Below are 23,867 nucleotides of genomic sequence, written 5' to 3' on the forward strand. Positions count from 1 at the left end.
CACCCCCGCTAGGGCTTTGCCCTCAGGGGGGCGAAACTAGCAAAAAAATGTTTCCCCCTTGAATCAAAAATTGATTGGGTCCGAGGATTTTTTCGCAAATGTTCTGAGGGACCCAAAATAGGCTCTGTTTCGTTTTCAAAGGGCCACCCTGTATATGGTGGTATAAAGATTTTTAATAATCTCCCTAATTCAATAAAATCAGTGTCAATATTAAAGCTGTTTAGAAATAGCCTAAAAAACTTTTACTTGGCAAAATATACTACAGCCTAAAATAATTTTTTGGGGATCATCTTTAGCACTCAGGGTGTTATTGTGTTTGTCTCTTATACACTACATGTTTTGCTGTTCTTTTTTTTACTTTATTTGTTTTAATGATTAAATTTTAATGTAACTGTTTTTATGTTGTTTTATGAGCTTTATTGTTTATTTAGATTTTTACTTGTACCTAGTCTTTTATTACATTTAAGTATGTATCTTGTACAAATGTTAGTGATAAGTATACAGTAAATCTACTATAATATCTATAATAATCTACTATAGTAGATTAATTTAACCAGGGAGAAACTGGTTTGTCTTGAATAATAAAGCATTTTGACTTTGACTCTCCTTCAGCTAGAAAATAACTGGCCAGATGTAGCAATCTATGAATCTCAACCTAAGCTCCATATCAAAATTTAAAAAAAAAACAAATTTTAAAATATTCCATTGGAATATAAAAACAAGAACATGTCCACCAAAATATAAAACCATGCTACCACTCAGAAAACACTCCCAAACATAACCCTACAAGTTTGTTTTCCGTGACATAACCTAATAAATTGATAAATCCAAACAAAAACGTGAAAATTATTAAGTCGTATTACGTTAAAAATTATCAAGTCTCAAGCATTGTATTTAACATAAATAATGCCCAAAGTAGAATTAGGTTTTTTAGAAGAGTGCGAGTCCTGGCACCTAGAAAGCCGATTTTTTCCAAGTAAAGTCGGAGGAAAACCAGCTTGGTTAAGCCTTAAACCTTTGCCATCTGCTGCTGATGTAACTTGCAAGAAATGCCTTAGAGTACCTACGTTCCTCTGCCAAATTTATGCCCCTTTTTACGACTCTGATACCACTGATAAACAACAGCTGGACAATAATTTCCATAGGTCGGTTTTCCTTTTTGTTTGTCGTAATCCTAAATGTAACCAGGCAAACAGAAGCGATAATATTATAGTTTTACGCAATTGTCTTGCAAAACAGAATTCTTTTTATCCAGCTACCCCACCTGAAGTAAAAAAAGACACAGATTTTGACATAAAAATGTGGGCAGAGCTTTGTAACTTATGTGGGATTTATGCAGATAAAAGATGCAGTAAGTGTAAAAATGTTGTTTATTGTTGCAAAGAACATCAGATATTGGATTGGAAAAATGCACATAAATTACAATGTTCAGATGGGTTGAATGACATTAAAGATAATTCAGGGTGGCTCTTTCCCGAGTGGGAATTAATAATTGAAAGCGAAGATATTGAAGAAGAAAGTATAAATGAACAAGAAGCCATGGAAGAATATGAAAAGTTAAAAGGTAAGTTTGGTGCTGTGTGTAATAGTTAAAAAACAAAATGTTAGTTTTAAAAATTTTAAATTATATTCTGTATTGCTATTAGTTTTAATTAAAAAAAATAATTTAAGGTCCCATATTTAATATTTGCTTGGCAAATGGATTCTGTGTGATTTCATTTCATTTTTCATTTTTGTAAACAGTACCCCTGATCCCTACTAACTTTATTATATAAATACATATTTAAAATATTTCAAACAGAAAAAAAAATATAAATTCTATTTAAAGGGTGCCTAAATTTAAGAAAATTTCTATGCCTTACGATTTAGCCTTATACATTCTAGGTAACTGTATAAAAGTCCTTTTTGCATTTGGTATACATCTGTGTTAAGAAAAGGGCCTCATTTGTTTTTATTTAAAAGTGAGCCACCCTTACCCAGTTATATTTCCTGAACCAAGACTTTTGTTTAATGTATCATTGTTTTTAAAATTTCAAAATTTTTTAGCTGAAGGAAAAACAGGCACACTAACTGACATTGAAGAATCTGACCTTGATGCCCATGCAGCAACAGACTCTGATAAGGTATTCAGTAAATTCAAAAAGAAAGTTTCTGAGTACCCAGATCAAGTTATCAGGTATTCTCGTGGGGGTCAGCCCCTGTTCATAGCCAAAGAACCACTCCCGGACTCCATACCTGACTGTGAGTATTGTGGTGGGCCTAGACAATTTGAATTCCAAGTTATGCCACAAATTTTATCTTGTTTGAAGGAATATGAGCTGGATTGGGGTGTTATCTTAGTTTATACTTGTAAAAATAGTTGTGTGGGAGATTCTATTAATAGTTATAAGAGGGAGTATGTATTTAAACAGGATGTTTCAAATACAGATGTTCCTAGCTAATATTTGGTTCACAACAAAAAGTAATAAAACTAGTAAGACATCTTCAAAGTATTTATTCTCATTGAATATAAATTGTTAAAAAAAATCTATTCTAATAGTTATGACAAATTAACCACCTTTTTTTGTATCGTCAGTTACTATAAGAATTTAAATGTATGTAATCAAAAAATAAACATGACTTTTGTCAAAGAACTTTTATTATTGGCACTTTCTGATTTATTAACAATCTTTAAAATGTTGACTGCAAACTTTTAGTTTCCAATAAAATTTTATTAGATTTATATTTGCCGATCTGTGATCACTGGAACTCAAATTTGTGTTTAAACCCCTAGACACCGAAAGTTATATTTCCTTTTGTTCCAGACATTTCAAGTAGAAGACTTGACTTTAACTTCTTACTCTATGAACATAATTCACAAACAATAAATACTCCTCTTTTAAGCCAAAAAGAATAATCACTTGAACATTTCAAATTTATTTTAGTTATAAAGTTCTGTGCAGTGGGTAAAAAATTGTATTTTACCACAGTCGCCTGAGTTTTAAAAATGCAACACTTATACATGTCTCTAGATAAGCGAATCTTTTCCTTTGATACAAATGGTTGAAGTTTAATGGGTGGTAGACTGCTATAATACATTTTTGGAAGCAATTCAACAATACAGTTTTGCATGAGCTCATATGAAGCTCCAAATAAATGTAAACCATTAAGTATGATGCAATATTCTTCAGGTTCAACGTCTTCATTAGTAAAAGTTTCAGAGTTTAAAAAGATTTCCTCAATAGGGAACTTGTACTGTTTAGCATAAGCCAATTTTAAGTTAGCAATTACTGTTTGTGGAAAAAAGAAAACCCCTGGATATAATTTTATTTGGGAAACCTGATAATTTTGCAAAATTGGTAAATTTTTTGCAATGTTTGCTGTGAAGCTGGACAAGTTTAATATGGTGGGAAAACTTAACTTCAGCCAGGCTTTGGGAACTTCGTTTCGAAATAAACTGGCAGCCAACTCTTCCAGCTGTTCAGTTAACATGTTTTCTCCTCCAAAGGCTGATTTTAAATCCCTTAAAGAACCTTTTATAGTTTTTATGAGATTGTTATACAAAAATATCTCTCTTGTAATAAACTGGTCGAGGACAGCACCCCGGAATGCAATATTTTCCGGTAAAATCGCTAGCAAATCATCTATAATAACCAGTAATCTAAACTCGTTTCTAGATATAACATGCTTATTAAGGATAGTCTGTCCATAATCAAGAAAACTGCTTATTTTTAGAGCATCATGCATGATAAGCTGATGCTCTGTTAAATACAGTACTTCAGGTACCTCTTGTTCAGCCAAATTATTAAAATGCTGCAAATAATCCCATCGATCATTTTTTCTAGGAAAAAAATACTGTTTAATACCATTGAAAAGCCTTGAATGTTTTTCAAACATTCGCTCATTGATGCAAGATCTAAGAACTTCCATAACAAACTGCTTTTCCCATGTATTTATCAATTTTCCACTATAATTACACTCCCCTATAAGGTAAAATATCTTCTCATATAAACATGATTGCTCGTTAACAAACACACGTAAGAGTTCAAGTGATATTAGTAAATCTCGCTCTTGATATCTGTATGTAATGTTCCAATTGATAATGCTTTGTCTCTTTTGTAAGAAAAAGTGGAAGAAGCACAGACTATACACGAGTTTTGAAAAAGAAACTTGCTGACCGGGACACCCGTAAAAATAATCATCCAAATTAATCGGTGGCATATTGTAAGCCCTCAACAAATTCTTCTTAATATTATTTGATGGCTGATCAATGATTTTAATGGAATTCTGCATAAGTTCCAAAGGAAACTCGTGATTCTCACTAGATGTTAAAAACAGCCTAAAATTTTCGTTAGTATTTTCGAAATTCATCCCTTCCAAGTGTTGCTCCAACCGATACAACCATTTCTCAGTGTATTGGCAGTTCTGCAGCAACACCCAAAACCCTTCTTTTTGCCCTTTATTGATAATCTCCTCGCCCAAAGCCAAATTATCCTGATTCAAGCTTAAATGGTGAAATTTATGCAAAACTTGCTTAACACTGGCGAAATCGTGCAATACCTTTAAAATATCTACGCCAGGTGTTACGATAAAGATCACCGGAAATAAACTGTATGATTCGTTGTAGATTTCTTGCATGTCAAGGATAGACGGGGCTGACATTTTATCTCCCAAAAACAACTTGATGTAATTAAGGATTTCGGAGTGTAACTTGTCTGGCTTTAAAACTTTGATTAACATCAATTTCTGGAAGTGGGGGACGTCCCATAAGGATGGTAGTTCGGTCGTCTGCGATCCTGAAAAATCCTTCCAAACAGTTTGGTGCTCCGCGATAGAATCCGTGATGCCTTTAAATGGACTGAACTGCTCCAGCTGCTGCAAATCACGCCAAGTTTTCTTTGAAATCCATTCAGGTTTGCTGGCAAGGGAACTTGTCTCATATAATTCTCCCAATTTAAAAAAGAACTCAATTTCCTCTCTTTTCATGTCCCCTCTAGTAACAGCAATTCCTATAGATAGCCAAAAAGCAAATAATAACTTATGCTTCTCATACAGTCCCTTACTAACGCTTTTATGCAAGTCAGCGGTGAATGTATTACACAAATTTTGACAACGCACATTAAAATCGCGAGACTTTCCTGCGTTTAAAATGGATGCAAAATAAATATCTTTAAACCATTTAAGGGAAAACTGATAAACGTTGTTTAGTTTACGCAAGTCGTCCACGCAGAAAAATAGTGAAGCAACATGCTCGGCTACTCTATCGTATTTTTCCTTTAATTCCTGAATATTTTTACTCATTATATTGGTGGTTTCTTGTTTTTCCCTTGCGACCAACGTAAGTTCCCTTGACTGGTCTAAAATCAATATACTCTGCTCGTCTTCTAAAATATCAGCGTCACTTTCGCACAGCGTGTTTAAAATTTTCATTTCCAGATGTTTTAGCTCTCCTTTGGTTTCCTTATTCCATTTTATAAGTTGTCTGGTCAGTTTTCTGATTTGGGGGTTTTCAATTTCCACAATCGTTTTTAACACGTCTTCTTTTAAGGCTTTGGAAGTGAGTGAGAAATTTATTACTGTTACTCTGCTTCTTAGCTCCCAACTGTACCTAAGCTCTGGTTGGCAACATATTACGTATACTTTTGTATTTGGATGCATTTTTATCATTTCCTCGTCTAGAGATAGATAAGTGACACCGTCTTTTGTGATACTTTGACGATAGATTAGCATGTTTAAGCAAGAAGGCATTTCGCCTTTGATATCTTTGATTAAAATCGGTTTGCCATTGGTTATACAATATTTTAAATCCTCTAACCAATTTTTATAAGTGAACTTGATGACCAAGAGGTTTTGTTCTCCTTCTACATTAACAATCCATTGGAAAGCCTGCTCGTGTGGGTCAAGAAATAAAGAGAAATATGTAGAGTTTTGATGCATTATAGCATTTTCAATAAAAAATGGGTCATTCGGGAGGCCTTGCTCCAGCCAAAGTTCAGTTTCCACATCCCGTGATAGAACTGAAGTGAAATCAAAATCCTTGGTGGATGGAATGCTGTGATCTGCAATATACTCCATCCATAGTTTGACAATTTTATTTCTCTCTTCTTTCCTTAAGGGAGGTAAGTATGCAATGATCGCACTGGACAAGAGTATATCCCCTGCCAACACATTATAATGCTCTTGAAGGTTTTCTGAAGCTTCTGTCCATCTTTGTCTCTCCCCACTTAATCCCCCAATAAGCTTTTGGGCACTATGGAGTTTTCTGTTGCATAAATCCACTTCAACCTGCAGTTTCACTTGCTTTTGGGTAGCTTCGTTTAAGAGGATGTGCAACTGCGCAAGCTTCTCCTCAATGCGCACCACTTCCTCCTTTTTCTCATTTAAAACGGACATGGTTTGGGCATATTCACGTTCAGCTTTATTTAATTTTTCTTTTTTAGGCGCCACTTCTTTTGCCACCCGATCATACATGTCCATCGCAATAATCCACTTGCACAAACCTTCTGCTGCGCTGGAAGCTTTCGCCACCACGTGCGGCTTAAAGTCCTTATGTGGTAAATATTCTTTTCTAATCTTCACCATTATCTCAGGTCGAATGTGATCCTTGTCAAAATCTTTAAGCGATTGTAAAAAGTTCATGTCTCCTAATATTCTTTTAGAGGGTCCCCAGTAGTCGTAACTTTTACGACCGGTACTGGGATCGGGAATTTTGTCCGGTTTGACATCTTTTATAACACATACGGAGGCCATCACGAGTTTGATGGCATCCGGAGGATTTTTCATTGATTTTACCAGAGTTATATCTGAAGGTTTTAAGGTGTTTAGAGCCGATATGGCATCCTCTAGAATGGGAATGGCTTGAGCCAACTCGGACTCACACTCGGATTTTAATATTTGAGCCACGGCAGCTTGTCCGCCGGCAATTTTTTCATCTTTACGCACAAGTGCCGAAGCTTTTTCAACTTCAGCGGTTTCCAAAGCAATCTGTTCGGTCATTTCTATGGCGTTTTTAGTCATTTCTTCCAGTTGAGGTTGGTATTCAGCCAAGGCGTCTTGCATGTTGAAAATCTGGGTGGCAGCAAAGGATAACTTAGCTAATCCTTTTTGGAATTTGGATATTTTTAATAAGAGTTGCTGTTGTTTCTTTGTTATGAGTTTAATAAAAATCTTGTTTAGGTGTATGAAGCTTTTTGGGGTAACGAACATATTTTCCGCTCCTTTTAGTTGGCAGGTGCGGTGAAAGAATATGGCCGCCGCAATGGTTTCTTCTTTAACGTCAGCGGTCAGGTTTACATCGTGAATTAATTCTCTGGAGACGCACCGCAGGGTGGAATCTTGCCAGTCTTTCCATAGGATTATGGCCAGTCTGGTGGCCAAAGACGGATGTTGTAAAATCCTTCGCCTTAAGTTGTTCGCGTTCGAGTTAAGTGATAAGAACAAGTGGAAGTTTTCTCGACATTTTTTGTTGAAATACAAAAACACTTTATGGGAGCTAATGTCCAGGTTTCGGTTGCCACCTTGTGCCGCAAGTCTAGATAATTCCAGAATGTCTTGTTTTTCATCTATGTCATATAAATCGATAATTTCTCCCTCTCTAATGTAATAGTCGATAATATTAAAGAAACTTTCATCGATTATCTGTTCTTCTGCTACCAATAGGACACATTTGTTATTCAAGCCACCGCATTGTTTTAAAACCAGCTTAAAATCTTTGCACCAAGTCTGCTCGTCATAGCTGCTTGTTATTATTGGCTGATACACTTTATGCTTGTACAAAAAACTTGCTAATTTAGTCAAAGATTCTCTGCCGCAACCAGTGACTCCGAGAAATAAAGCGTTTTCATTTGGCATCGATAGCAGCCTGCATATCCTAGCAAGTTTCTCTAAAGCATAATCAAAGAACAATAAATCGAGCTTCTGCTCAGACTTGCTATTATACTCTTGCAATCCCTGTATGCACAGCTCTTTCAATTGTTGGAAGTTGACTTCCTGATAATGCCTGGCAAAGGTGCTTAAATCCTTATCCTGGAACGTCCCGAAGAATATTTTTGAAAAAGGGAACTCTTCTTCAAAGTTTGCGAAAATGTCATTCAGCTCTTCGGAAAAATATTCCTTTAAAGCCTCTTTGACACAAGACACAAGACTTTTGATGTCAACTCTGGAAAACCTATCTCCAAAGACCCTGAATACTTCATGCACCCACATCTTAATATGAATTTTCTTATTGATATCGTAAGTTTCCTTTTTGAGAAACGTGCAACCGTAAATCACTCTGGAAAAACTGCTCAAGTCGAATATATAATGGCATTTATCTAGTGTGGCTTTCATATTGTGTACGATATGATTGTATATCTTTAAAGTGGCGTTTACCATTTGGGTCACTATCGTTAACATATCGCTAGGAAATCCAGACTTTTTCCATGTCTGCATTAAGTTTTGCGAATATAATTTAGAAATTATGTCGCTGCTAAATTCGCCCATGCCAAAGGAGTTAAAATGCCTTATGCATCTTACTGAAAGTTTGTCTAGTTTAGACGTTGTTGCCGCAGCGACAAAAGTAAGATTTTCTAAAACTATTTTGTCTAAACTCTTTAGGTCGTGCCACATGTGGTGGTCTAGATGTTGCCTTAAAAGCTCCAGGACACTAGAAATTTCATATTCATCTTTTAAAGTATACTGCAGGTCGTCAATAAAGCATATAAATCGATTGCTGGAAGTGGAAGAGTAGTGGCCAGATTTCTTTTTGCTTAGCTTAGAAAGGATCAACTTTTGCAAGTTTTCTGCTGTAAGGCTCTTACTAAATGTTAACAGAGTTTTTTCAAACTTGGTCTCAGGTAGTCTGTTAATATAGCAATCTTTTAATGCCATTGATTTGCCAGTACTCTTGGGACCAATTACTAAAAAATGCTTGTTATATTTAATGTGTAAGTCCAAAAGATAATTACACCTCATGGTGTCCACACTAGGAACAATATTAGTGGTCAGATACTCAGTGCTAATGATTTTTTCATTTTTAAGCAGGTCACTCCACTGCTTCCAGGTTCCCCTCTGCTTGTATAAGTAACAATAATCAAATAACAATCCTTCAGACGGAATTCCTACTTCAAGTCTTTCCAGGCTGCATGGATAAGGATAATTCTCATGCTGACCCCTCCACAGTTGTTTATAAAAAGTATCAAATTTCAGGCGTGCTGAGTTGGATAATACACTGGAAAACCCAAAAAGCCCTGCAAGCACAAATGTGGCGTGAATCCAAGAAGAAATATTCTTAGGATCTTCTTCTTTCTTATTAACTTTAGAGCACGCGTCATCCAAGATAAGCTGGAAATAAATGAGAATATTCTTTATCAGCACGATATTATCTATGTTGCAAATTAGGGTCAATATTTTTAAAGTTTCAAAACATGCCGGAATGAACCATTTGAATAATGCTTCGATTTGGCCTTTGTGCTCTGAAAACCAGTCAGAGTTGCATGATTTTAGCCATGCATCGATTAGGCATTCAGTGCTTAATGTTTCAGATGAGAAATAAATGGTTGAGCATCTGGATACCTGAAAGTTAAAAGGAAATTTGTTACTAAAAACTGTTACAATGTATCGATGATATCAGAGTTTTAGTTTCTTTTAATTGAACCAATTGAGGAATTTTAGAAGATTTGTGGTGGAATACTGCAAACGAATCTCGAAAAGTTAACCAGGAAGTTTCGGGGTGCTTAAGAAATTTTAGTAGATAGTTAAAATGACGATTTTTAACGATAACTAGCCTGATAGCTAAATATGTTCCATGGATATTCGTGATATGATTAATGAACATTCTTTGAAAATTCTGAACTGTTATTGGATATTTGCTAACTCGTCTATATTAACGTCAAGAAATTATGAAAATAATTTAAGAGGCTCCCAAGTTATGCTTAAAAATATTAAAATAATGTTGCAATACTTCCAATTTAATGGCTCTTAGACCCTGCTTATCAAAATTGCCTCTAATCAAGGTTTTTGAGATCCAAGAAATGAGGAGTGACTTATCAAAACGCATTTTGTCCAATCTAGGACAAAAATGAGTTTAAAGTGGTTCTGAACACATAAAGGCCCGATGCAGGCATATCCATATAGAGAATGTAGCAAATCCAATTTTGTCCCATAGTAATTTAAAGGCAAAATCTGTCATACGCATCAAACCGCATTATGTCCTGACTTTTAACCGCTTCATTTCGCGTGATGTCCATTTACTGCTTGGCAGCGCCACCAAGTTACGTTGTTGTTTGTTTTGTTACACATGCTGCTGCTTTTTTTTGCGTTTAAATTTAAGTAAAGTAAATGCACTTTTTGTTGTTTATTTCCAAAATAAAACATGAATCTTGATCAAGGTGTGTCGGTAGGTGAGCATAGTGAGAGTTCACGCAAAAAGTTAAAACGAAAACTTAAAAGAGAACAAGAATATGAAAATAGGTAAGTAAGAATGTGTATAGTGTGTATCTGTATGTGAGTGATGGTGTATAAGTGTATTAGAGTTAGTTTTTACAATATTCTATGCTAATAGGATTACAAAAAAGGATGTTACTGATGTGTACAAACAGTGGTTGTATTATAGACCAATTTTTTAAATTTTTTCTTTGCAGATATTAAGACACAGATCCACTACTACAAAATTTTCATTCTCCTTGCCAACACAGGGAGGGCCGATTTGGGTCTTGGGATTCCGCGAAATGTTCTGGCCAGAGCAAAAAGGACTGTATTTTTTAAACCAGATAGAAGAGAGCCAAGACAAGAGACTATCATTTTTGATGGATGTGAAAATACCTCTGCGTAGTCATCCTCGAGGTCCAGTAAGAAAAAATCAGCGTCACACTATTGCGGTAAAGTACTATTTATTATCTGCAGAAAATGAAAAACTGTTTGTTCAAAGTTTTTCCAAAAATTGTTTAATATTGGTCAAAGAAGATTAAACACGATTGCAGAAGGTATAAGAACTGGAACAAGAGAGGGGGAGATCGCAAAAGTATTAGGTTTTCTGAAAAGTAATTAAAAGTGAAGGAATTTATTTTGAAGTTAAAAGCATGTGAAAGCCATTATGCCAGGAATAAAAGTAAGAGACTTTATCTGCCTTCTACCCTTAGTGTTAATAAATTATTTAAAATATACAATGATAGCCTGGAGGAACACCTTAGGGTTAAAAAGACATTTTTTTCAAAAATCTTCTCTACAAAATTTAACTTGGGATTCGGTTCACCGGCTTATGATACTTGTAGCTACTGTTTAAGAACTAAATCTGTGATACAATCCTGTGCAGACGGGCAAGAAAAGCAACATTTAATTGCCTGTTTGGCTATTCACAAGGCAAAGGCTAAGACTTTTCATGAACTGATGAAGGCTACACCATACGGCAGTGTCACGTATGTGTTTGAAGTCCAGCCTTTACCCAAACTTACTATTGGAGTGTTTTTATGCACGCCAGGTATCTTTTTATTGTTTTTGCGTAACAGATGTCGAAATGAAACATCCGCAGTTCTATGTATGGGACGAAACACAGGCTGGTCGGGGATCTGAGGAAATAAGCTCAGCCTTAACCAACTTCTTGCAGAATATTCAGTTGGATGATACCATTAACACCATTCGGCTCTTTGCAGATGGTTGTGGTGGTCAAAATAAGAACCAACATGTCATGCACGCTCTTGCCTATTGGTTGCTTAAAGAGTCTCTGCAATACGTAGAAAATATAACTTGTTTCTTTTCAGTTCGGGGCCACTCATACTTACCACCGGATCGAGTCTTTGGCCAAGTTGAAAAGAAAATGCGAAGAGTTGAAGAAATTCTTGACCCTAGTGGATACCACAGAATTTATAAAGAGGTTGCAGATATCAAAATTTTAGGAACCGACTGGCATATAAAAGAATATAAAGATTTAACTAAATTTCTTAAAAAAGTTGAAGGAATAAGTGAAATGATAAGGATCTTTCTCCAAAAATTAAGAACTAATAAAGGGATAGAAATTAAAATTAAACTTGAGCCAACATATCGGTACGACACCTCAAAACAGTTTTTATCAAATTGCAAGAGAGGTTATAGCTTCAATAAAGACCCCTTATTAATGCCTGACTAACTAATAATAAAAAACCGGAAAAGAAGAATGATATACGTATGCTTTTAGAAAAAAGATTTGGATTGAATTGGGAAGAAATTATTCCACTCTTCATCTCCCGTTTTTACAATAAGGTGTTTCAAGAAAATTTGGAGGTAATAGACGACGCTGACGATACGGAAGAAGAGTATCTTTGCCTTGAGGAAGAAAAGGAACTAAAGCATATCTAAAATATAAGAATAAAACCTTTTGTTTTTTTAAATAAATAAATCTTTCTCCTGCATTGAATTTTATTAAAAAACCCTAAATAGGTTTTATATTTTTATTTGTTGTTAAAATACTAATGAAAAAAACGTAAAATAATAAATTCTAACTAAAAAACTAAAAAATAGGTATTATTTCAAATTCCATATTTAGAGGAGTGACTTATCAAAACGCATTTTGTCCTAGAATTTTATTACTTTTTTTAAAAACCTCTGCTATTTTTAATTTGAACAACAAAATTTTTTATATCTGCGGTATCTGCTGTATAACTCTCGATTTTACACATTATTTTACTCTAAACCATTTTGGTTTAGCTGTAAATCGTTTTTGCTCATTATTGAGAAACTGGATTTAGGTAACATAATGCGCTTTGATAAGTCACTCCTCTAAATATGGAATTTGAAATAATACCTATTTTTTAGTTTTTTAGTTAGAATGTCCTTGAAATGAAACAATTCAGTAAAAAAATGCTTTCTCTTTGACTGAAACATCTTTAAGAATAAATCTTAATATTATTTAATACAAAATGTTTGAACCAAAAAAGCCTATATCACTTATAACCGAGAATTACATTTCAACCAAAAATGCATCTTCAGGAACTAGACACTATTTATCACTTAAGTTCAAATATATTTATTGAATATTTAGGCCTGCACTTGTTTTAAACTACATATAATTGTATACTTTTACAACAGTTTAAACATTTTCATGACCTCTAAAAATAACACTCTAGTGTCATACTACCTACTTACCATTGCAGGGCTTGAATTATCCAAACTGGTGCATTCAAATATCAATGGTATTTTAGTCTCAGGCATCAACATTTCCAGAGTTTCCAAAATCAAGTTTCCACTCTCCAACGTGCATATTAAATCCTTGGTCCAACTTTCATCCAAATAACCGTCAAATAGCACCCAAGTGTTAGTAGTGCCTTTAAACTTTTGAGATTCCCTGAAAATTTTCAGCAAAATACCATCTGTCCAAGTTACGTTTCTATCCCGAGACAATTTGCCTACTAAATGATTGTAAGTCATATATTTCGGGTTAATAACGTGGCAATCTACGTCAACATCCTGTATGGATTTAAATAAGGTCTTGCATAATTTTAAAACAGTTGTTTTGCCTGTAAATGCATTACCTAAAAGTATAATGCCTCGACTAGACTTTAAGCATTCATACAGTTCTAAGACTTTATTAGTAAAGTTCTCTTGAAATGACAAATTAACATTACAAGCCAATAAAGTTGGTAATACATTATGTTTATCCAAAGAACTTGCCCTATTATACCCAACAAACAAACTTTCAAGAGTGTTTTCAAACATTTCTAAATCCGCTTGAAAAAGACCTGCAGCATAAGTTTGCCTAAAACTTTCACAAATCAGTGTTAAAATGTTTTCTTTCTCATTAATCCTTTTTTGCTTCTTAAATATTTCTAAGACCCTCTTAGCTTCTCTAAGGTTAAACGTAAACTGGTTTTCCACTTTAATTACATCCCTTAATAAGGCAAATGTTTGCTGAATTTTTTTAGCATAAATTTTACAATCCCCGATTCCTTCAGATATCAACCATCCTTCAACAATAGTCTCCACATCCGGCTGAAATAACGTAAAAGTTCTGAACATAACTTTAAAATTTTCAGGTAATTCCACTTCGTTGCCCACCTGTACTAAAACGAAACAAGAGTTGTCAAAAATCAACTGTTCTCCATTAAGTTTTATTGCATTTACTTCTAACTTTTTGCACTCTAATATATGAAAAAGTTCCTGTGATACTGCCGAAACGATTTCTTGCCGTAACAGGTCAATATTCCTAAGACATAACCAAGCGCCAGACAAAACTGTGGCTTTTAAAATTTTTATTATTACACGAAATGACAATTGTGAAATGCAATTAACTGCAAAAAACAGTTTACCTAGAGCATCAGCAAGTGATTTGCTAGTGATAAATTTACCTGCCTGATCCTCCCCCTTGATAAACCCAAAATAGTTCAGAAAGAACGAATGCAAAATGGTTATGAAGCATTTGCTGGTTAAAGGAGTTAAAACGATTTGCTCGCTATTACCTAAATACTCATAACCATAATCCAAAGTGTATTTTAAAATGTGAATGGTGTTTAAAGATTTTTGAAAGTAGTATCTTAGTTGCACTTGCCAATCGAAGTGGTTGTGATCAATAACAACCCCATCTTTAACAAATAAAGTAAGCAGATACTTGTTATTCAGGTCAGTTAATATTAAGTTTTTTAAAACAACTTTTTGCAAGTGAGTGGTCGAGTTCTCATTCAAGATATTCATTTTTTGCTGAATGTTATCCTCCAGCTTCTTTTTATAAATTAAAAGTTTAATATTATGAGATAACTTTAAGGCATTTTCCACCTGATCGGTCCAAAACACTTTGGCCATTAGTTGTAAACTTTGCTGTGGGAACTTTTTAAGCAAATCATTTATTAAAGTGCGTTTGAATATTTTATAACAGCTTGCCGCAAGGTACATGATGGTATGTCTTATTTCACTTATACACTCGTTTATTATAGCATCAAGGCTTTTATTGGACAACTGGATAGGCGTTTTTAAAGTCACTTCTTCCCCATGAGGACTAAGAAACCCAGTTATATGATCCTCAGAACTGTATATAAACTTTATAATTCCTGGAAAAATCCTGTTAATAAAGGTGGGATTATTTAATCCATCAGTGGTCGCCATCACATTTATGAGTTCTTCATTAGAAATCAAGTAGAGTCTTGGACATCTTAGTCTAAAAAGTTCCAAATATGCGTCAAGGCCATGATGGACTTCCTCAAGAGTCACCAAAGATCCCTTAACATCATCCACTATATTGGTTTTAGAAACAACGTCTAATACACGTGGGTTTTCCGAAATTACTGTCGCATACTTTTTAAAAATAAAGTCGCATTCTCGGAACTGCCGCTCTTCTTTTGGTATGTTCTTAATAACATCCGGGAGTGAAAAAATTGAAAAGAATTGCAAATATCCGGTTTGTAAGACGGTCCAATCATTTATAACCGAAGCTACTTTCAGTAGAGTATCGTAAAACTCCAACACGTCTAACTCGTAAGGTTTAACAAAGACCGAACTTCGCATACTGAGAATTTTAATTATGTGGTCGTCTACTATGGTTTGAACGTCTCCGAGGCCTATTAAAATAGAAATGTTTGTGGTGAAATTGCTGATTTGAAAGCAGACTTTTTCCCACTCGTTTTTTAAAGAGTTTAAGTGGTCCAGTAGCTGTTGTTCTTTCGTGGCACAAGTGGAAATTATTTCATATTCGTAAAGTTTATCTTGGAGATCGTATTCCATGATTTTTTTTAATGTAGTGCCTAAAATAAGAATGTTTTACGGTAATATGGAAATATTACCATTATTATATTATTATTTTACGATAATAAATGACCAACCTGCATTGGGCATCAGATTAAACCCAGCGATTTCCGACATGGCTTTCCAATGTCTGGGTCGTAAAGCCTTATTGCACATTATTTGCATTATGGTCAATGAAGGCTTAAATTCTTCTAAAACGTTAATTGACATTCCGCAGAGCTTTAGTGGAGCTGGCCAGTTTAGAATATCCGGGTCGTCTACGGTACCTTTAAATCTGGAAAAAATTATTGCCTACATTTTTTTAGACAGTTTAAAAAGGAAGAGAAAATAGTTGTTGCAGCTATTTTTGGGTTTTTTTTTTCTTCTACGAGTACTATGATCGCTTCGAATGTTGGCTATCATCAGCGCACGCGTACATTTGCACCTTATCCACTGCATTTCTGAAAAGCGACGTTGTACTAAAATGAAACTATTGCCTGAAATTTTTGAGTCATGAAGTACGCCTACTACCTGGGGCTCTTTTGCCTTCTATTGTAAGCTTTAAAAGTTCATATTTTTTGTTTCTCAAAATGTGGCCAAAATACTCAAGTTTACGTCTTTTTTCAATTTTAAATAGAACCTTTGTATTAAGTATTCTGTCCATCCAAGATATATCTGTGTTTTTACAGCCTTGAAAAAAAGACAATTTCTTTCAGGCATGAAACCATTGGAGTTTTCCAACCTTCCATCTTAATTGATCCCAAATTTGATTATCACTTGCCTCTTCCTTAAGACTTTTCCATGCTTTTTTTTAAGTGCCAAATTACTGAAAAACCAAATAGCACCACAATTTGTGTGTCAAAGATAGCAGTAGCTTTATTATTTAATTTAGAAACGACGGTCGGTCAAGGACATGATCTTAGATTTTAAACATTTAAACTGAAATATGTTGCTCACACGTATTTTTTTTTTTCAACCAAAAAAAAATTTGAGCCATTTTTTTTTTTGGAGATTTACAATCACTTTTTTTTCAAATAGGCATAACTTTGTCAAAAGTAAATAGGTTTTGACAGTAGAACATCCGAAATGCTGAGAATGAACGAAATCTTGCAAATATTGTATTGGGTATTTTGAAATTCCCATAAAAAATATGTTTTTCACAAAAAAACAAATGAATTTTTTTTTAATTCAATCTCAAAAAAAGCTTTTTTTTATTTGATTTTTTACTAGTAAGGTGTACCGGTTGGACTAACAAACTGCAAAATTTCCCTTGACTAAATCGCTTCGTTTAAAAGTTATTTTGTTAAGAAAAAGCTCTTTTTCTCTATGTTCTGATCTCATAATTTTAAGTATTGTCAATTTTGCTAGTTATAATATTCAATGAGGTGCAGCTGCTTATTAATAGTATCGCATAATCATCTTGCATCAATAAGCTATAAAATTATAACGAAGAAATCATGTTTAATGTCTTTCATCACTTTCAAACAGTTGAGTTCAAAGCGTAAAGGTCTTTTGGAGTAGTATGCTGTGGTGTTAACTTTACAGCGTTACTATTTTGCCAAGAGTTTGCAGACGGTAGCTCAGAATTATTGGAGGCTTGGAATTGTTCGAAGGTTCACTAATGATTGGCTATTAAAAAATCTAAACTTGATTATAACTATTAAATAAGAGGGCGCCACTTAGTTTTTTTTATAAATGAAAGAAAGCTAAGAAAAAGACTTGAAAAAATTGCAATTATTAAAATTTTATTTTATTATTATTTTTAGTATATATTTGTATTACGCAGGGGAAAGTTCATGAACCTTTTTACCTAAGGCATATCAGCCTTAACCGTGTTATAACTACTTAACTACCAAAAAGGGTACTGAAAAATACTGAACAAAAAATAACAAATATTATAGATAATAAATTGACGTATTAAATTATGACATTGATTAAATATTTATAACGTTAAATTGAAATAAAAGGTATATTAATAAAAATTTAAATAAGTGAGACAAATCTATGGGTAGTAATATTTAAATAAATGGAATAAACTGGCCTGTATATTCCTCCAAGAAATGAACGGCTAGCCTTCAAAACCGAGGCTGTGAATGTATGCCATTTGTAGCTCAGCTATCCGGACTGGGAATCTCTAATACTAGCTCTAACTCTAGCTCCAGCTCCACCGCTTTCAGCAAATTCCCCGGGAAATCAAAAGCCTGCAGCCATTAACAATTGAAGAAGAATAAAGAGGAAAACGGAAAAGTAAAACCCTAAAACAACGGTTGCCATTGTATTCACTATCGATAAAAAATTAATGGCGTTAAAAATGTGACACACACTCACCTTGCTAAGTTTCATTATCTATCCATCAAAATCTTGGGCATCCTGCACCAGAATTATGAAATAAACGGTTACCTAAAGGAACAAGATTAAGGACCGTAAATTATAAGCCATATTGGCCACTTCCTGCTTCACAAACTTCGGAAATAAAAAAACTGGCCTTTTACGTGCGCTCCTACCTGCAACACGGGAACAAGTCCTCGAAAAATGAACGCAGTACCGACTAAATCAATAACGACCTTACCTGTCACCTGAGCTGTCAATATCAGCCAATCAGAGAAGTGACGGATCGTCAACAGAAAGCATGGATAATTAAACCAGGAGAGTGATGCGTTACAGTAGTAATGTGTCACTGACAGTGTGAATTTAAAGAAATATGAATAAAAGAAGTTGACTGAAATTATTAATGTAATTATTGAAATTAATGAAATGTCAATGGAGCGTTAGTGAACATAAGGAATAGAAAAATAAAACGCTACAATGCACCTGCATAAGAATTTTTCCTAAACTATTTTATTTTAAACTAGCTATTTTATGTAATTACATGATTATAAAAATGCTTTCCATTTTGAGCTAAACAAAAATATTATTTTTTAAACTCGTTTATAACATTCTGAAGGCCTTCCCTTGGAATAGATGCATACTTTGTAATAAATTCATTGCCAAAGATATTCAAGTACGCTGAACTGTTGTGTCTTGTTTACTGACTTTTCACCGACTTACCCAGATACTTTACGCAATGGCTTACAGCATGGCTGAAAGAATTGGAATAATTTATATTTATGGTTCTCAAAATCGTTGTGCTTTAAGGACAACTGCATTATTTAACGAAAGTAATCCTGGAAAAATGTAAGTCATACTTACGTTAGACAACTAATTCTCACATTTGAAGAAACAGGATGGGTGGAAAACAAAAAAACAGTTCAGCGTAGACTACTTGATAAAGCACAAGTAGAAGTATTAGACATTTTGCTATAAATCCTACATTGTCTCTACCCCAAACTTCAGCCTATAACAGGCATTTGTCATGAATCTATACGTCAGGTACTTAAATGAAGTCATTTCCATTCATACAACATGCAAATTATTCAGGAATTGCGTGAAGACGACTCTGACCGAAGAATATAATTTTGCAAAGGAATGATAGGAAAAATATGTATTACTTCTGAGTTGCTAAGAAATATTTCTTTTAGCGACGAATGCACGTTTTTTTAAATGATTCTGTAGATAAACACAACTGTAGATACTGCAGAGCTGGATAAAAATCGTATTTGTTCAGGGAAGGACGCATACATTGGGTTATTAATGGTAACCTTAATGGCGAAACTTACTTGGAAATGTTGAAAACCACTATTCAACCTAAAATTGTTGAAGAAATAGAAAATCAGTTGTATATTCATAGGGATAGAAACCTAAACGAAGATTTATTACATTTTCAACAAGATGGAGCGCCACCCCACTATGTTCTTCCTGTGAGGCAATTTTTACATGATGCGTCTCCAGCTCAGTGCATTAGGAGATGAGGTCTAATGCAATGGCCGGCGAGATCACCAGATCTAATACCCCTCGACTTTTTTCTCTGGATCAAATAAAAACTGTTGTGTCTAAAACGCAACCAGGTTCACTCGATGACCTTCGGTAACGGATTATTACAGAATGTGCATCTATTCCAAGAGAAGTAATTTAAAATGTAAGAAATGAGTTTAAAAATACTCGTTTCTCACATTTTTACACAAATGAGGTAAATACTACTCCAAAAGACTCTAAAATTTTGGGGTTGGGGTGCATCCGGCCCAAGGGGAGACTCACCCTATAACCAAAATATGGTGTTTTTTGTTCTCCCTGCCTGTATAATATTTGTACCAAATTGCGCCTTTCTAACTTTTAGTTTCAGAGGTATTTGCATTTAAAGTTTTCGAATTGACACCCTATCTATGCAGTAGTACCAGGTAGGATTCATTCTTTTTGGCTAGTTCTTTTTCTACTTGATTTTCATCTTGTTGGGTCTTTTGGTGTCCCCAGCTGCTTTACGCCTCGAACATTTTCTCGAATACAACGAAGACGAACATCAAAAAGCTTCAGATGTTTCAGATTAAGTGTTGTTAAATAAGTGTTAAGGATGTTTACTAATGCACCCTTTTTTGTAAGGAATGTTGACTCCACTCGCTGACTATAAACTTGACACTATTCAAGAATATATACTCAAAGTTCAAGAAAAAAGTCTGAATTTACTCCCTAATAAGAGAATTTCTCCTGAGACTAAGGAATAACCGGCCGTGGAATGGCGTAATTTAATAGTAGCCGCCGAATTCTATTAATTAATTTAATTAAATATTCTATGAATTATTATGCATGGAGGAAGACATGAGACTGCAGAGTACATCCTACGCAGATGTCTGGCACTAGAGAGAATCAGGCAGGCCATCTTTGCCAATGCCTTACCCAAGATGGAAGACATTAAGAATGACAAGGAACACACAAGGAGAAACATATTTCAGTTTCATTGAAATCTAAAACTATATCCTGGGCCGACTGGTCGTTTTAAAATGGAAATAGCCAGTAGCAACTTAATCGACTGAACATGTTGTGTGCCAACGCCATGAGGGCGCGCTCCTAGGTAGACGTTAAGTGTAAACAAATAAAATACTTAAAAACATGAATCTATGGTCAGTCAAATACTTTTGGAATTTATTACCTTATTGGCAAATTTTCATCCTGGGCCTGCCTCAACTTCTTCCTGTAATACTTCTGGATTTCAATTAATTCCTTGCAAAACTTCTGAACGGTCTGCTGGGCGCTGTCGTATTCCAGTAAATCGAACTGTCCGTACTGCCATACAGAAACGTTTTTCTGCACGTCTAGACTGAGTTTTAAAAGATGATAAAACGGATGAACGTAGTCTTTTAAATTTTCAAAGTCCACGTAGCTAGATTTCGGGAAGTTTAAACATACTTCTTCGCTGTTAATCCAGTCGATTTTCATGTGAATTTCCTAAAAAAATTTATTTGTTTGGGTATTGCTGGGCTTATGTTCATTTAGATTACCTTAATTTTTGTCATATGTAAAGTAATTTGACTTAAATACTTCCTGGCCAGTTTAATATTATCCATTTCGTCCAGGATCACCAGGAGCGGATGCATATCCACAATAAGCACATTGATCTCCTCAATAACTTTTTGCAGTTTTTCTTCAGCTTCAAATTTCAATTGTTCATATACCGTAGAGTGTTGTTCGATTATAGGTTTTATGTCATCTATCCAGTTCATTGCTAAATAATGACTCAGTAGAGAACATTTTACTTAATTTTTTTTATATTTTACCTGCTGAATTTTTTTTCATGTGATCTTCCTCTAAAATCCCCAAAGTTATAATATTGCAAAGCGACTTTAAGGCATCGTAAACCCTTTGATTAAGGTCTTCTAGTTGTTCGTTTTTAACCCAGGTCATGAATTTACCTGAAGCATGATTCTTGTAAATTTATATGACAAAATTAAAACACCCTTTTTATCTATTATAAAGCCCCGAAGATGAACGAAACATAATTTGAAACATTGGCAATTTGCAACGTGGATAAATGTGAGGTCATTTTTTTCCCAAATGGAATACGAAATGGTCTTTTCTCACAATTTTTTTTAATAGCTACTAATTTCGAGGTCTACTAGCTAGACCCCATCATCAAACTCAGAACAATATAATATTTGATAATTAAAAAAAATGATATAAATTTAATAGTCATAAAATCAGATAAGGGTAAAAGTGTATTAACATTATAAAGGGATGAATATAATAACAAAATTAAAAGTTTTCTTAACCAAAACACTTTCAACAACAAAATATCAACATTAATTCGTCTACAGATAGAGTTAAAACTACCATCAAATTTGGGAAAAAACAAATGGTTTGACTTAACCAATTTACCCAGAAAACCCCACATCTAATGAATTATTTCTGAAAAAATATAAATATAAAATTTAATTACCAATTTCTATTAGTTCTTCAGTTGTTATTGGCTTAGTGGAAGCCCTTATTTTAATAAGTTTAAAACTCTCACAAATATCGTTAATTTCCCATAAATGCTGACTGGCGAGGTTCTTAAAAATCGACTCGGAAATTAGCTGCAAACTCGAATATAATTTTTCCCTATACATCAGCAAATCTAAATGGCCGATTTTGAAATATTCCTTGTTCGGTATATAAGCTACTTTATGGAGAAACCTTAAAAAAACATTCAATTATTAAAAGTGATTTTTAAAAACGTATTTAACGAACTTCTTGTAGTACTGTATTTTCTTACATCCGTCCTCAAACAATGTATCCATAGCGGAGGCGAAATTATTTGAATTTATGTCGCTATAAATTTCCCTAAAATCGCTACCCAAATTTTCCAAAAAGTTCAATATTGGTTCGTATAGTTCCCCGATATTGTTCCTAATTTTTGTTTTGCAGTCTTGAATAAATTCCTCTGTTAAACACAAAAATATCTTTTTTGATTCGTACCCTTTTAATCGACCTTTTTCCATTACATGTAGATCTTCACCTGTACTGATAATATCATCTAATAATTTATGAAAAATCTGTATGACCTGAAAAGTATTAACTTTTTTAACGAGAATTTTTATCAAATAAGGTTAAGTACCTCTTCCTCTGTAGGTGCTAAATCCAAATTCTCATTAAAATCCACATAAAGATTTAAATACGGTGGCTTATCTACTGATTTAGTATATTCCACTATAGACTCCATGGTGTGAGCAATACATTTACTGACATATATGGAAAATAATTTGGTACAAGCAGGTAGAAACATAGAAGGTTTCTTTTTATAGGCCGTATCAGGTTTATCGAAAAGAAGATTCATTTTCTTATGAAAATCGTGAAAAGTTATTGAACAAGAGTTAATTTTCTATTGAACAAAGTATGGATTATTAGGATGGTCTAAAGCAGATTAATTCTACTATTACCTCTCTAAAAATATGCCGCAAGTCATCTAAATCTATTATGTTTGTAATTTCTATTTCAAACAACTGATAGGGTAGTCCTACAACGCATCCTTTTAAAAAATTTCTCATTATGCCATAGTGCAACACCCAACGCATCCCGAATTGCTTTTTCGTGCATAAGAACTTGTCGTAATTTTCAGTTTTTCCCAGAAACTTATAATTTCTTATAGTAAAATCCTCTCCAAACTTTTCCTTAATCTAAATCGAAAAAGTTAATTAACAAAACTGTATCAATTAAGCACCCGTTACCTTCAAATTAATTCCTGCATAATGAGTGACCCTCTTATATTCAGCTTTTGTATCTTTCATAATTTCATTTAAAATATGTGGGAAACGCTTTTCCAATACCTGAGCATTTATTTTGCAGCGAATGCTCTTCTCCAAAAACCTAAAAAGCCAGTTTTATACCCCAAAAGCAATAATTTACCTAAAACTTACCTGGACATATCAGTTATGGGGCATTTTTCCAAAAAACTTTTAAAATCCACACCGGAACTGGGTCTAGGGATAGTGGGTCCAACGTCAATTTTCGCCGATCTTTTTAGGGCCTTTAGTTTGGTTTTCCTGATATTTCTACACATGTACTCGGAAATTCTTTCCTGTTTTTTACTTTTAATATTGAATGATGTTAAGTTAATTTCTCGTGAGAGGTCCATTGGAATCGGAATATCCTTCAGTGGCTTTGACGTGGCATTCAAGAACCTCGCACTGGGATACCGGCATTTTGGTTTATTTTGCATTTTGTTTAAATTTATTAAGTTAAAATTGTTGGTTTGATATCAAACATTCGTATTTTTAGTAATATCATGCAGTTGTTAAATCAATAAAGTCGTGTCTCCAAGGAAGTATAAAAAATTAATAGTTTTATCAATATTGTTATGGTTGGTTTGCCCCTAATTTTTAAGG

At 34.0% G+C, this 23,867-nt stretch overlaps 2 protein-coding genes across 3 annotated transcripts; one reads left to right on the plus strand and one right to left on the minus strand.

Moving 5' to 3' along the window:
* Positions 1-797: 797 nt before the first annotated feature.
* On the plus strand, positions 798-2,639 carry LOC126737306 (programmed cell death protein 2). The gene is made up of 2 exons (XM_050442146.1): positions 798-1,564; positions 2,047-2,639. The coding sequence occupies exons 1-2, from the start codon at positions 907-909 to the stop codon at positions 2,439-2,441; spliced, it is 1,053 nt and encodes a 350-aa protein (XP_050298103.1). The 5' UTR covers positions 798-906; the 3' UTR covers positions 2,442-2,639.
* Positions 2,462-23,856, minus strand: LOC126737305 (dynein axonemal heavy chain 12-like). 2 transcript variants are annotated; one of them, XM_050442144.1, is made up of 12 exons: positions 23,400-23,856; positions 23,211-23,349; positions 22,923-23,159; positions 22,601-22,864; positions 22,234-22,547; positions 21,944-22,179; positions 21,285-21,419; positions 21,009-21,232; positions 20,660-20,955; positions 15,738-15,934; positions 13,075-15,659; positions 2,462-9,531 (listed from the first exon to the last, which is right to left on the minus strand). In XM_050442144.1, exons 1-12 carry the CDS (start codon positions 23,699-23,701, stop codon positions 2,842-2,844), a joined length of 11,619 nt encoding a protein of 3,872 aa, XP_050298101.1. In that variant the 5' UTR covers positions 23,702-23,856; the 3' UTR covers positions 2,462-2,841. The 2 variants fall into 2 exon arrangements, with proteins under 2 accessions (XP_050298101.1, XP_050298102.1); XM_050442145.1 differs by lacking the exons at positions 2,462-9,531; positions 13,075-15,659; positions 15,738-15,934 and having other exon boundaries at positions 19,647-20,955; positions 23,400-23,802.
* Positions 23,857-23,867: the final 11 nt, after the last annotated feature.

Source organism: Anthonomus grandis, chromosome 6, assembly GCF_022605725.1.
Source record: "Anthonomus grandis grandis chromosome 6, icAntGran1.3, whole genome shotgun sequence".
Lineage (NCBI taxonomy): Eukaryota > Metazoa > Arthropoda > Insecta > Coleoptera > Curculionidae > Anthonomus > Anthonomus grandis.